Here is a 14,587-nt window from a genome sequence, read left to right on the forward strand (position 1 = left end):
ACCCGGCAAAGCAGGTCTATCCAGGTTTAGAAGAGCTGAAGCAGGTTATGGAATAGCTGTAGGGCAGGGCAGGGCCACTCAATTGTGTTTCCTTCAAGGGGGTAAGCAAACCTTCAGAAATTTTAGCTAGCTAGGGCCACCTTCACAAAACAAAAGCCAGGCCCTTGTTCCTTGTTTGTCCTTGGAAAGGTAGCCACTGTTACCTCTGCTTCTCATTCTTAGTTCTGAATGCCAGGTATTCACCCAGATTCCTAAGCCAGGAAGCGTGGGTTGGTTTGATATGGCAACACCCACCGTTGAAACATTGAGGTTAGCAGTTAAGTAAGAAGAAGTCCGAGGACGTGGGTGTAAAAACTTAGAAAAAAGGGCCTGCTTCCTTCCACCTTCCAAGAATTGCTCTAAGCCAAGGGTGTCAAACTCGATAAAAAGGGTTGTGTTTGACCTGTGGGGGGGCGTGGCCAGGGTGGGTGTGGCCAGCACGACCTCATTCGTGCCAGGGGGGGGCGCCTGTGGAGGGAGGCACAAGCGCTCTGCCTCCCGAGCTCCATTTTTGGCTGCAATAGCCTCCTGCAACCCTCTGCCGGCGAAAACGAAGCTCGGGAGGGCCGTGTGCGGCCCTCAACAGCTCCATTTTCGCTGGTAGAGGCACCGCGGCTGGTCCTTCGTTGTTTCCACGGCGGGGCAGATCTAAGCACCCCGTGGGCTGGATCTGGCTCCCGGGGGCCTTGAGTTTGACACCCCTGCTCTAAGCTTATTCAGGATGGTTGCTCAGCCACAGCTGGGATAGGCACCTCCGCGCTGGAGCATCAGATCGTAGCCTTTGATTGTTGTTATTGTTATTATTTTTTTCCAGAACTTTCTACCGTTTTGAGGCTGTCTGGGACAGCTCCCTGCATAACTCCCTTCTTTTGAACCGGGTGACCCCCTACGCGGAGAAGATCTACATGACCCTCTCGGCTTACTTGGAGGTGAGGTTGCATTGTCTGGTCTCAGAGCTTCAGCCTGACGGAAGGGCGAAAGGAGAAGTTGAAGTTCTCTTAAAAAAAAAAAAGAACAGGGACCCCCCCCAGAGGGAATCCCCCTTTCTAAATCCTTAAATTGTTTGGCCGGTGATTGCGAACTTTTTCAGCACCAAGTGCCCAAAGTGAAAAAATGTGTGCATGCACATATGTGCACCGGAAACCCGAAGACCAACTGGCTGGTGCACGCATGCCTGTTTTGGGGGCTGTTTTCCAGTGCTCCAATGCCCGGGAAGACCAACTGGCCAGTGCGCATGTGCACACCAGAAAATCAGCTGGCCATGGATGGCTCATAGAGGGGGCCATAAGTTCACCATCACAGTGATAGGCCATTTTTATTTTACCCGGTACCTTTGCAACCCTAAGCCTAACCTTTAGGGAGCGACTTTTTTCTCACCAAGATGAGCACTTACGATTGGTCTGGATTGTTACAAGGGGTCCCTCTTCCGTAAGAGAGAAACTAGAGAGAGCCAAGCCGCTCAGAAATAAGAACGGCAGTCCCTGACATGCTAGCTTTCTGCCTGCGGGGACTCTCTTTGGTATTCAATCGGTAAATAACATCCCTGCATTGTGAAATCTCAAAACAGGAGTAAAGACTTGAGGAGCTCTTAAGGCCAGTGAAACCAACCAAAATTTGATATTTTTATGCTTATTCAGAATGCAACTCATTTTCTTATTTTTGTTTTCTACCAGAAAGCTCAAAGCTAGCCAAGGTTAAGTCTTTAATTACTTAACAGCCTGTAGTTCTACAGCTCCAAGAACCAAGTATAAAGTACATATTTGACTTTTTAGAGTGTTATTTCCTAAGAGACGGGTGCCATTCCTCTTCCTGTTAAGTGAGTTCACATGATTTTAAATAGAGGGGTAAATTCTGATCCAATGAAGATTGTTCAATCGGTCATTCCATATAGAGGGTTCACTCTTGGCAATTTTTTAAGACTTGTGGACTTCCAATGCCCCAGGCTGGGGAATTCTGGGAGAAGAAGTCTTAAACTTGCCAAGGTTTGGATACCCATGATATCAAGATCAAGGTTCCTCTTGCCCATATGTGCTAGTCGTTTCTGACTCTAGGGGGCGCTGCTCATCTCCTTTTCAAAGCTGAAGAGCCAGCACTGTCCAAAGATGTCTCGGTGGTCATGTGGCCGGTATGACTCAATGCCGAAGGCGCACAGAACATTGTTACCTTCCCCCCCAAGTGGTCCCTATTTTTCTACTTGCATTTTTTTACATGCTTTCGAACTGCTAGGTTGGCAGAAGCTGGGACAAGTAATGGGAGCTCCCTCCGTTACACAGCGCTAGGAATTCGAACCATCAAACTTTCTGGTCGACAAGCTCAGTGTCTTACCCCTGAGCCACCACGTCCCTAATGACCCATGATATAAAGCATAATAAATGTGGAGCTAGAAGTGTGTGGGTTCATCTCCACTTGTGCCACACACGCCTGTGCCAAAGAGAGCTGAGGTGCCACCTGTTCGCTTGTACGTTGCCCATCATCGATGGTGAAAGTGATCCAGCTGTTTTCTTCCCTTCCAGCTGGATCACTGCATCCAACCAGCCGTCATCACCAAGGACATCTGCATGGTCTTCTACTCGCGAGACGCCAAGATTTCTCCCCCCCGCTCGCTGCGGAGTCTCTTTGGACGCGGCTATTCTAAGTCCCCGGACTCGTAAGTCAGATCACTCCCCTGGTGGGTGGGAGGGCTTGTGGGTTGCCTAGTTTCCTGTCTCTTGGTCTCTCGCAAACCTCCTCGTGGAATTTCAAAAGATTGATTGAGTTGATTCTTGGAAATCTTCAAGTGAGAGGCCAAAGCAGAGGACTCTCATTTCAGGTTGACCAGGAAAATGTCAAAGATTCTTTCAGTTGAGAAAAAATGGAAAACAGGTGTTCCTCTGTAATAATAAAAGTATATTCGTTATATGACAAATGTATGAGCCTTGGTGGCGCAGTGGTTAGAGTGCAGTACTGCAGGCTACTTCTGCTGTCTGCCGGCTGCCTGTAATTTAGTAGTTCGAATCTCATCAGGCTCAAGGTTGACTCAGCCTTCCGCCCTTCCGAGATCGGTAAAATAAAGGACCCAGATTGTTGGGGGCAGGATGTCGACCATGTAAACCGATGAGAGAAGGCTGTGAAGCACTGTAAAGCAGTATATAAGCCTAAGCGCTATTGCTACAAGAGCCATAGTGGTGGCTGTGGTTAGAAAGCAGTATTGCAGGCTAACTCTGCCAACTGCCAGCAGTTCGATCCTCAGTGCCTCAAGGTCGACTCAGCTTTCCGTCCTTCCAAGGTGGGTGAAATGAGGACCCAGATTGTTGGGGGCAAGAAGCTGACTCTGTAAAACGGCTTAGAGAGGGCTGTAAAAGCACTGTGAAGCGGTATACAAGCCTAAGTGCTATTGTGCTATTGCTCTGATGAATTAACTCCAGTATGGACCAATGTAATGATGCTTGAAAACCTTGCGCCTTTTCTCAAACTGCCTTGTTTTCTCAAATTAACGTTGTTGTTTTTTCTCCCCCTGCCTCCCTCTTTGCAAGCAGCAACCGAGTAACCGGGATCTACGAGCTGAGCTTGTGCAAAATGGCTGACACCGGAAGCCCAGGTCAGAAGACGTCCCTTTTTATGAATATGCCAAAAAGGGGGAAAAAAGAAAAGAAAAAAATCCTCCATATTTTTTTTTCCTGAACTGGGTTGATTTGTGAATTTATTATATTCCTGCCCCTTGTCTTTTTTTAAAAAAAGTTTTTTTATTTTATTTCTCATACATACATTCACCAAATATACAATCTCATAACTTATTATTATTAATGTGTATTATCTTTTAACACAATAGTTTTTCTCCCCCTACAATTAATAATATAATCGAGATTGCTTTTCTACCATCCCATGCACTCATCTTATTTTACAACAACCCTACTTTCTTCTTCCTTCTTTCCCTCCCTTCTTCTCTCCTCTCTCCTTTCTTCTTTCCTCCTCTCCTTTCCCTTCTCTATTTTCCCTTACTCTCCCCCCACTCCTCCCTCTTCTTCCCTTCCCTACCCTCTCTCCTACTTGCCAGGGTTCCAAAGAGCATCCAAAAGTAAATCAGAGTCCAAGGCAAAGTATTGCTCAAAATTCCAAATTTATTAAGAGAGCCATGTTGGCACATCTGGGAAAACCCGAATCTGAAAGCTTCCCGGTTTTCCCCACCCAGTTGAAAGTTCAACATCCTGCCCCCCACACCCACAAGTCCATCACATAGTCCAATCTCCCACTGCCATGCTGGCAGATCCACCCATCCAGTTCTGTTCAGGTACAGAGACAAAGGATGATGAACTTGGCTTTCTAGAAAGAATTTTGTTATGGCTACATTGCATCTAACTCCGTATAATCCCCCCTCAATTGAAATAGAAAATGCATAGTAGAATAATAGAAAGTGTGGCAGGCCAAAGATCCAAAAGAAAGATGGCTGCAGGCCTGACATTACTCCTACTCTATTCCCCTCTATTTCTTCCTCTCCTTTTCCCTTTCTTCTTCCCCTATCCTGCCCCTTGTCTATGGAGATTCTCCGTCATCCAGGTCACGGTTGTCCCAAAGGTGCTTTTTTTCAAAAGGCAACGGGACTTCCTCTGTTCAGTTATGGAGCAGAAGGTCGTGACCTTCCCTCCTGGTGCTTTGGAAACCGACTTGAACTGAATCTGGTTTTTATGTTTCAGGAATGCAGAGGAGGAGAAGGAAAGTCCTGGATACTTCTGTGGCCTACGTCCGAGGGGAAGAGAACCTGGCAGGCTGGAGACCCCGAGGAGACAGCCTGATCCTGGAGCACCAGTGGGAACTGGAGAAGCTGGAGCTGCTGCACGAGGTGGGGGCCCAAAGGAGCAGGAACCGGAAGGGGGGGGGCAGGGATTCCTTTGCTTTGTTTCTTCCTGTTGGTGAAATTTCTCCCTGAAGCTGCTGAAGTTCTTCATTGTTCCTGTCCCTCTTTGTCTGGGGAGACTCTCAATCCTCCAGGTCCTGGTTGTCCCAAAGGTGCTTCGACTGGACTTTCTGGTGTTTCTCTGAAGATGTTTCGCTTCTCATCCAAGAAGCTTCTTCAGCTCTGACTGGATGGTGGGGAATGGAAGGATTTAAGTACAGAAATCCTATAAATCCATAATATAAATTTTAAAAAAAGGGATTGAGAATAGAATAGACTAACAGAGTTGGAAGGGACCTTGGAGGTCTTCTAGTCCAACCCCCTGCTTAGGCAGGAAACCTTACATCACTTCAGACAAATGGTTATCCAATCTCTTCTTAAAGACTTCCAGTGTTGGAGCATTCACAGCTTCTGGAGGCAAGTTGTTCCACTGGTTAATTGTTCTCACTGTCAGGAAATTTCTTCTTAGTTGTAGGTTGCTTCTCTCCTGGATTAGTTTCCACCCATTGCTTGCCCTGCCTTCAGGTGCTTTGGAAATTAGCTTGACTCTTCCTTCTTTGTGGCAGCCCCTGAGATATCGGAAGACTGCTATCAAGTCCCCCCTAGTCCTTCTTTTCATTAAACTAGACATACTCAGTTCCTGCAACCGTTCTTCACATGTTTTAGTCTCCAGTCCCCTAATCCTCTTTGTTGCTCTTCTCTGCACTCTTTCTAAAGTCTCCACATCTTTTTTACATCATGGAGACTACAACTGAATGCCGTATTCCAAGTGTGGCCTTACCAAGGCCTTATAAAGTGGCATCAACACTTCACGTGATCTTGATTCTATCCCTCTGTTGATGCAGCCTAGAACTGTGTTGGCTTTTTTGGCAGCTGCAGCACACGGCTGGCTCCTATTTAAATGGTTGTCCACTAGGACTCCATAAACCCTTCCATTCCCCACTACCCAGTCCGAGCTGAAGAAGCTTCTTGGATGAGAAGCAAAACATCTTCAAAGAAAAACCAGAAAATCCAGTTGCCTCTTGGGGGAAAAAAAGCACCTTTGGGACCTGTCCTTCTTCCTGCACATGTCCTTTCTTGCCGGATCCATCCCAGTCTCCCCAACCCAAAGCTTTTCGTAGTTTGGAGGGGTGGGGTGGGGGCCGCAGGTGCACATCCCAGTTTAGAAGTCACAGGAGGAACCTCCTCTTCCTCCTCCTCCTCTTCCTCTTCTTTTTAAAAGGTTTTATTTTTTTCCTTTCCATATACATTCACAAATATACATTCTTGTACACACTATTAACATTTATCTGTTGACTTCTAGCATTTATCACCATCCGCTTATGAATATAAAAAACACAATTGGGATCACTTTCTTGCCACCCCATATCTCCCATCTTATTTGGCACGAACCCTGCTCCTTCCTTCTTCCCAACCTCCCTTCCCTACCTTCTTCTTTCCTCCTCTCCTTCCTCTTTCCTTCTTCCCCTCTTTTCCCCCTCCTCCTCTCTTCCTCTCCTTCCTACCCTCTCTCCTACTCTTATTTCCCCTCCCTTGCTTCCTCTCCTTTACCCTTTCTTCTTTTCTCTCCTCTTCCTTCATCCTTTTGTTGTTGCCCTTGCTTGTTTTCTTTCTCTGATGTATTTTCGGGGTGGCATTCCAGCGGTCCCGGCTTCATACTTACATGAAAATGGTTTTCCTCTTCCACATTTTCTTTCCCTGTCATAAATCCACTTGTATCATTTTTATATTTGTATCTTAGTACTTTTCTACCCCCCCCCCCTCTTAATTTAATAATGTGTCATCTGGATTGCTTATTCTATAATCTTCTCCCTGTCTTCTTCTCTTGCCGCCCAGGTGGAGAAGACGCGTCACTTCCTGCTGTTGCGTGAGAAGCTGGGGGATGGCCTCCCCAAGTCCCTGAGTGACTCACTCTCCCACAGCCTGAGTAGTAGCACCCTCAGCACCTCCACCAGCATCTCCTCGCAGATCTCCTCCACCACTTTTGAGAGCGCCATCACCCCCAGCGAGAGCAGCGGCTACGACTCGGCTGACATCGAGAGTCTCGTGGAGCGGGAGAAGGAGCTAGCTACCAAGGTACCGAGCCCGCCTGTCAGGGTTCCAAGTAATACACCCATAACAAACAGAACTCTGAGGCAGGCAGATTCCTCAAAGCACAGTTTTATTGGCTCTATCATATTGGCACAGGCTGGTGAAAACCGACTAATGCTTCCCGCGGGTTTCACTTAATTAAAAGTAAAAGTTTTTTCCCTTTTCCCAAACAGTCACAGGATCCAATCAGGGTGCTATCCGGTTGCTTGGTAACATTACTGCTCCTCTCTTCAGCCCCTTGTTGGAATGTCCTTGGTTCCCAGGGGAAATTATTTTGTTTTGGCTGCAAACCCCCAGCTTTCTCTATTTTCCCCCTCCCTAACCCTCCTCTCCTGTTGTGGCAACACTGAAGCTTCAAAGATGGCCTTCGTCAGGCCGACTTCAGAGTTGACACCAGGTGGTATGTGACGGTTGTGGATGTGGTGTTTGAGAACCTGCCTCCTCCCTCTCCTCCCCCCCGCAAATAGGGCCCCCCTCTCTATCTGTGTTTTCTCAGCCTTGGCAATTTTTAAGATGCCTGGACTTCAACCCCCAGAAACCCCCAGCCAACTTTCCTTTGGCCCAAGATTGGACCCACATGGTTCAATCTTCCTCTGCCATGCTGGCATTTCTACCCATCTAGTTCTGGTCAGGTGCAGAGTTGTAGAGACAAATAATGACCTTGGGCTTCTAGAAGGGAATGTTTTATTTTGACAACAACACATCCTACAATTCTACTCCTTACTATTCCCCCTCCCAATTACCCCACTAATGAAACAGCAGAGTAAACTAAGAGAGAGTGTGGCAGGCCAGAGATCCTAAAAGGAATATGACTGCAGGCCTGACACCTCCTCCGTCCTAACCCACGCTTTCTTTGCAGTGCCTTCAGCTTCTTACTCATTCTTTCAACCGCGAACTTAACCAGGTCTACAACAGCATCAGTGATTGTAAGGTAAGCCAAGCGCTTAACCCGCAGGGCATAAGAAGCTTTTTTCCATGGAAAAGGGCCGAGCTGAGAGTCATTGCCTCCTTCTTCCAGCTCTCTGACATCTCTCCCATCGGGCGGGATTCTTCGGTCTCCAGCTTCAGCAGTTCCACCCTCACCCCATCCACCACCTGCCCCTCGCTGTCGGATTCGAGGTACAACTCCGTGGATCAGAAGTGAGTGGAGCTGAGCTGATGCCCGTTCCTTGGCAGAGCCTCCTAAGCACTCTCTCTCTCTCTCTGGCCTGGGAAGAAATTTGCTCTCCCCCTGCCCTCCCTCTCTCGGCCCTGTTCATCCTGATGGAGGCCTGCTTTAAAGGCAACCTCTGCTTTTTGGAGGGGGACGGAGGTGCCATAATTTAATCCAGGTTTCAATAAAGCCTTTGCAGCACACCTAACTTTAAAACTAACCACATTGCTTCACTTTTTGAACTGTTTTCTTTCTTTTTTTAAAACCAAAGAACTCCTGAAGCAAATTCTCGGGCCTCTAGTCCTGGCCTGGAGGCAGAACCATTCCAGCTGACACCCCCTGCTGAAGTTTCTTATTTGGCCAGGGCCGGGAAAAACGAGTTTTTGAACCTTGTTCCGGATATTGAGGAAATCCGACCTGGGTAAGAATCCTTATTGCAAGGAAGGTGCCATTCAGAACAGGGAGAAAATCCAACATCCCCTGTTTTGAAGATGGGTTGCTCCATCCCAGACTCTTGTTGGGGGGAGGGGCTCTGATTCATAGTGCTGTGGCCCGCCAGCGTCCAGCAGAGCTGGTAGCAGATTCGGACAGTGAGGAGGTTGGGGAGGAACATGGGCCAGTCCTGGAGTCTGGGGAAGGCTCTGATGAGGGCTCTGTGTCGGAGGCAGAGAGGGGGCCAGGGCCGTCTGACAGTTATCAGCTGCCTTCGGAGTCAGACATCAGTGAGGCAGACGAACAGCTGGAGCCTGTTCCCAATGTGTGCATGCACAAAGTTGCCAGATGAAGGGAACAGCTAAAGAACAGGGGTTGACTTGGGAGTAATGCCACAGGTGGATGGTGAATGGCCCCTTCCAGAGAAAATAAAAGAGGAGTGAAAGGGGAGTGGAGTTTGCAGGAGACCATTAGTTCGCTTCATTGGTTCCTGACTCTCTGAGGCTCCTTGCCAAGTTTTGCAGATATCGGCCTGGCAGCTCTCCAAGCCAGATAAGGTCTGTGACTGTAAATCCTCCCTCGAAAGACTTTGCTGGATGTGAATGAGCAGAATTCACAGTCAATTAAAGAAAGGGTTTTTTTGTCGGGACCAGGAGTTTGCTTCATGCTCTTGGGACGGCTAAGTTAGAACACATAGCTTTTCCTCCAACTGGGAATGGGAGGGTTTTCCTGGTGCTCTAACCAATCAGACTCCCTGCCCTAATGGTCTGTTATGTGCTGGGCTCTGCTTCCAGGTCCGTGGTCTCCAAGAAAGGCTACCTTCACTTCAAGGAGCCACTCTCCCCTTCATGGGCCAAACATTTTGTGGTGGTGCGCCGCCCATATGTCTTCATCTACAACAGCGACAAGGACCCAGTGGAGAGGGGCATCATCAACCTCTCCACGGCTCAGGTGGAGTACAGTGAGGATCAGCAAGCCATGGTGAAGGTCAGTGGCAGCTCCAGAAACTCGGAGCAGACTCCTAATCCTTGGGAAATTACAAAGAGATCCCCTTGTCCTGGGCGCAGAAAGTAGAAAGAGGAAACTAAAACCAATCAGAATAGAGCTGGAAGCGACCTTAGAGGTCTTCTAGTCCAGCCCCCTGCTCAAGCAGGAGAGCCTATAGCATTTCAGACAAGTGGCTGTCTAGTTTCTTCTTAAAAACCTCCACAATGTCTGGAGGCAACTTCTGTTCCACTGGTTGATTGTCCTCACTGTCAGGAAGTTTCTCCCTAATTGCAGGTTGCTTCTCTCCGTGATTAGTTTCCACCCATTTTGCTTCTTGTCCTGCCTTTGGGTAGTTTGGAGAATAATTTGACCCCCTTCTTTGTGGCAGCCCCTGAGATATTGGAAGACTGCTATCATATCTCCCCTGATCCTTCTTTTCTCTAGACTGGCCATACCCAATTCTTCCTGCAACTGTTCTTCCTAGGTTTTAGTCTCCAAGCTCTTAATCGTCTGAATTGCTTTTCTCTGTATTTTTTCCAAAGTCTCAACACTTTTTTTTGTAACGTGGTGACTAAAACTGGATGCAGTATTCCAGGGGTGGCCTTACTAAGGCTTTATAAAAACGGGTACTAATTTTCCACGTGATTTTGATTCTGTGCCTCTCTTTATGCAACCAAGGATTATATTAGCTGTTCTGGCTGCTGCCGCACGCAGCTGGCTCATATTTAAGGGATCCCCTACTTGGTCCCAAATCCCACTACGGTTGTAAAATGGCCTTCGAACTCTGTTTAGATCAAGAAGGATTCCCCTTGGGGAGGAAGAGGCCACGAGTTATCTGAAAACCTGGCCAAGAATTTTCAAACTTTCATGATTCTGTAAAGCCAATATTGGCTAACCAACAATTGTGGAGGCTTGAAAATCATGGAAGGAAAAAAAAGAATGCTTAAAATGCCGGCATGTTTAATTTTTTAGAGGAGGGAGGCAGGCCTGGTGTCGCGGCAGTACAACATGCGATCTTGAAGCTCCAAGATCGCCATCAATGTCTCTGCCGCTGGATGGTCCTTTTGGACCTAAACCGTCCTGTAGAGACGGTGATAGAGAAGGGCACATCTTGTTGATCCCAGGGACACCGCAAAGTCCCTGGTGGATCCAGGAGAAGCCTTTTTTCCGGCGGTGGAGAGGCAGCCATTAAAGCTGCTGAAGTTGGGACAGCTCCGGAACGGAAGAAAAGCTGGAGAGAAAGTGTGTCGATTTGGTGAGATTAAAAGTAAAGTTAAAATTGAAGACAGAAGAGGTCAAGCGGTGAGATTAAGCCCGAGTCAAACTTAGTGTGTTATTTTTTAAAAATTCTTTTATTGCTGGAATTTTTACAAATACTTTTTAATTTTTAAACAGGACTGGCTTTTTTTTTCTCTTTTACTTTTCTTCTAATATTTACAGAATATTTTTTTTGTTTAAGACTTTCTTTCCTTTTTTTTTAACACCCTATTGTATCTTCTTCTTCTTTTTTTTTTTGCATTTTAGACACCAAACACCTTTGCCGTCTGCACCAGACACCGTGGCGTCCTCCTTCAAGCCCTCAACGACAAAGACATGAGCGACTGGCTGTACGCCTTCAACCCCCTTCTTGCCGGCACGATACGGTAAGAGGGACACACCGGGGCTGTTGGATCTTTTTTTGTTTTGTTTTTATTTATAAATATTTTTGAATACCGTGCATTGTCAGGGCACATCATTTACAAGAGAAAAATAAAGAAACAACGGAGAGAAATATTAACACATATACTGGTAACAATACTAGCCATGTAATAGAGTAGTTTTAGCAAAATTTCTTTATATGGACTTACTTGTACTTTTGTTGATTATATTAGCATATTTATATTTATAAACTATCTTTATATTTAATTCATACATAACAGTCATTTTTATTCCTCTAATTTCTACCTCTTGTCTCTAACCACTCATAAAATCTATTCCATGTCAAGTAATATTCTGTGTCGTCTTTATCTTTTATTTTTAAAGTCAGTCTGTCCATCTTGGCACAATCTAACATTTTTCCAAATTGAATCCTCATCTGATGAGGTGTTCTCGTTTTTCCAATATTTTGCAAATGCAATCCTTGCTGCTGTCAGTACATGCAAAACTAGATATGTAGTCCCTTGGTCACAACCCTCCTGGGGCCACTTGGCCTGCAGATGCTAGCAGAGAGAGAGCACCAATGGTGGTATTCAGCAGGTTCTGACCAGTTCTGGAGATAGCGGAAATTTTGAGTAGTTCTCAAAATTTTGAGTAGTAATATAAATCCAATAGACAAACAAATAAACAGTTCAGAGAACCGGTAAATACCACCTTTGACTGGCCCCGCCCCCATCTATTCTCTGCCTCCCGGGTCCCAGCTGATTGGGAGGAAATGGGGATTTTGCAGTATCCTTCCCCTGGAGTGGGGGAGGGATGGGGATTGCAGCATCCTTCCCCTGGAGTGGGGAGGGAATGGGGATTTTGCAGTATCCTTCCCCTGGAGTGGGGAGGGAATGGGGATTTGGCAGTATCCTTCCCCTGGAGTGGGGAAGGATTGGGGATTTTGCAGCATCCTTCCCCTGGAGTGGGGGGGGGATGGGGATTGCAGCATCCTTCCCCTGGAGTGGGGAGGGAATGGGGATTTTGCAGTATCCTTCCCCTGGAGTGGGGAGGGAATGGGGATTTGGCAGTATCCTTCCCCTGGAGTGGGGAACGATTGGGAATTTTGTAGCATCCTTCACCTGAAGTGGGGAGGGAATGGGGATTTTACAGTATCCTTCCTCTGCCACGCCCACCAAGCCACGCCCACAGAACCAGTAGTGAAAAATTTTGAATCCCACTACTGGGGCGCACAGACCATCCTCATAAACCTGGTTAAAACCCTGAAATGGGAATAGCATGCATCAATCGCCTCTTAAGGGAAAGAGGCTGTGGAGGCACAGAGAGGGGCTGGTGGAAATTTCAGGTGTGCAAGGAAAGCAGGTGGGCGTGTTTCCTTCCAGAGGAAGTGTTGCAAAACGGATGAGAAGCGAGGGAATCGGTTACACAGAAAAAAAGAGATGTTGATCTGCAAAGAGGAAGTTAAAAAGCCTTTCTCAGTGCTAGCAGATCATGGGAGAACAGATGAGTCTGGAAGCCTCTTTTAAACAAGGAAGTCTTACTGAAAGGCAGAAGCGTAGAAGTCACCGGAGGGTTTAGAGCATTTCGGACTTCACCAGGCCTGTCAGCCCAGCCACACACATTTAAAACAGTGCCGCTCAGTGGCAATGTGGCAATGGGGAACCAAAAGATATCTCAATGTTGTGGCCTACCAGCGGCCAGCGTAGCTGTCAACATATTTGGACAGTGAGGAGGTTGGGGAGGAGCATGGGCCAGTCCTGGAGTCTGGGGGAGGCTCTGATGAGGGCTCTTTGTTGGAGGCAGAGAGGGGGCCAGGGCCTTATGCCAGTTATCAGCTTCCTTCAGAGTCAGACATCAGTGAGGCAGAAGAACAGCTGAAGCCTGTTCCCAGTGAGCGCATGCGCAGAGTTGCCAGACAAAGGGAACAGCTAAAGAGCAGGGGTCGACTCGGGAGTAATGCCACAGGTGCAGGATGAATGGCGCCTCCCAAAGGAAATCAAAGAAGAGCGAAAAGGGAGTGGAGTTTGCAGGAGACAATTATTTCGCTTAATTGTTTCCTGACTCTCCGAGGCTCCTTGCCAAGTTCTGCAGATATCGGCTTGGCAGCTCTCCAAGCCAGATAAGGTCTGTGACTGTAAATCCTCCCTCGAAAGACTTTGCTGGAGGTGAATGAACAGAATTCAGTCAATTAATCAAAGGGGTTTTTGTTGGGACAAGGAGTCCGCTTCATTCTCTTGGGAAGCCTCGGTCAGAACAGGTTTCCTGTTGTGCTACAGGTTCGGCAAGGACCTCAGATCAACATATTTTCCCTATATTAGCGAGATCAGATAATTTCTACGTGAACCATCTCCTTCAGGATTCAAATCCAGCCCCCGCTTGTTTCAGTAGCAAAATGATTATAAGGAGAAAAAACCCTAAGGAACTAAAGATCCTTCTTTATATTACTACTTTGCTTAGTTATTTTCCAATAACGTTTGGAGAATTCATCCACTTTTGCAGGATGTATTTTTCTCCCAGACTTAATTTTAGCAGGCAGAGTTGAAAAGCCTCAAACTTGAATCTGGGTCCTGCTGGTTAGGGGAGACACAGTCTGTGTGGTTGTGTTGTGTTCCTTTTGCCAGGTGCGGTTCCTTCAGCCGGGCAATTCTCACTCGTTTCCTGTCCTCTTTTCTCCACTGCAGGTCCAAACTTGCCCGAAGACTCTCCGGACAACTGAAGTACTGAAGTCCCACGGGAATCCTCGCGCAATTTTTATTTCTCCCAAATCCATCTTTGGCTATAAGATAAAAACCTCCCTCTCCATTTTCTCTGTGATATTTGAGTCGCTCCCTTCCCTTGTATTTAACCCCCCCTCCCCCCTATGGCTTAACTTGGCTCACTTCCAGCACTTTCCCCACATTCTCTCCTCTCTTTCTCTCCCCACTCCTTTCCTTCCACTTCCCTTTTTTTTTTAAAAAAAAAGAAATATACTTCTAATGATTTTTTTTTCCTTTTCAAGGGTTGAAAACACTAGTAATCGCATGTGGCCAAACCGAAGACGAAATGATGGGAGGGGGAAAATATGTGGGTGAGCAAGGAGGAAAACGGGGGGTGGAAGCGGGGATTCATATTTATATATGCACGACTTTTTTTGTTAAAATGAAAAAGAAAACTCCTCCTCCCCCTCTCTCTCCCACATGAGCCCTTGGTTCCTAATCCCAAGTGACGTCACCTGTCCTGCTCTCTATGGTGTGTTTGTCTTTGTCTGGATGTCAAGGATTTGATTTTTTTTTTCGTCCAACTTCGATGGCTTGGAAATAGCCAGGCTATGTTTCACCAGGAAAGGCTCCTGCCCTTTAATTTGGGAGGGGGGGGGGCGTCCCCTTCCCAGCGCATGT

The 14,587-nt window shown here is 47.1% G+C and overlaps 1 protein-coding gene across 3 annotated transcripts in view; it reads left to right on the forward strand.

Annotated features, from left to right (window-relative positions):
- Positions 1-14,141, forward strand: part of KIF1B (kinesin family member 1B) — a 135,129-nt gene extending 120,988 nt beyond the window's left edge. For all 3 annotated transcript variants that reach the window (XM_032231503.1, XM_032231500.1, XM_032231501.1), the window contains 11 exons: positions 854-968; positions 2,553-2,686; positions 3,555-3,616; positions 4,710-4,855; positions 6,746-6,985; positions 7,860-7,931; positions 8,019-8,140; positions 8,425-8,574; positions 9,380-9,572; positions 11,097-11,215; positions 13,892-14,141. In XM_032231503.1, coding sequence (XP_032087394.1) covers positions 854-968; positions 2,553-2,686; positions 3,555-3,616; positions 4,710-4,855; positions 6,746-6,985; positions 7,860-7,931; positions 8,019-8,140; positions 8,425-8,574; positions 9,380-9,572; positions 11,097-11,215; positions 13,892-13,934 — 1,396 coding nt within the window. In that variant the 3' untranslated portion in view covers positions 13,935-14,141. The remainder of the gene's footprint in view (positions 1-853; positions 969-2,552; positions 2,687-3,554; positions 3,617-4,709; positions 4,856-6,745; positions 6,986-7,859; positions 7,932-8,018; positions 8,141-8,424; positions 8,575-9,379; positions 9,573-11,096; positions 11,216-13,891) is intronic.
- The last annotated feature ends 446 nt before the right edge of the window (positions 14,142-14,587 follow it).

Source organism: Thamnophis elegans, chromosome 15 (genome assembly GCF_009769535.1).
Source record: "Thamnophis elegans isolate rThaEle1 chromosome 15, rThaEle1.pri, whole genome shotgun sequence".
NCBI classification, from domain to species: Eukaryota; Metazoa; Chordata; class Lepidosauria; order Squamata; family Colubridae; genus Thamnophis; species Thamnophis elegans.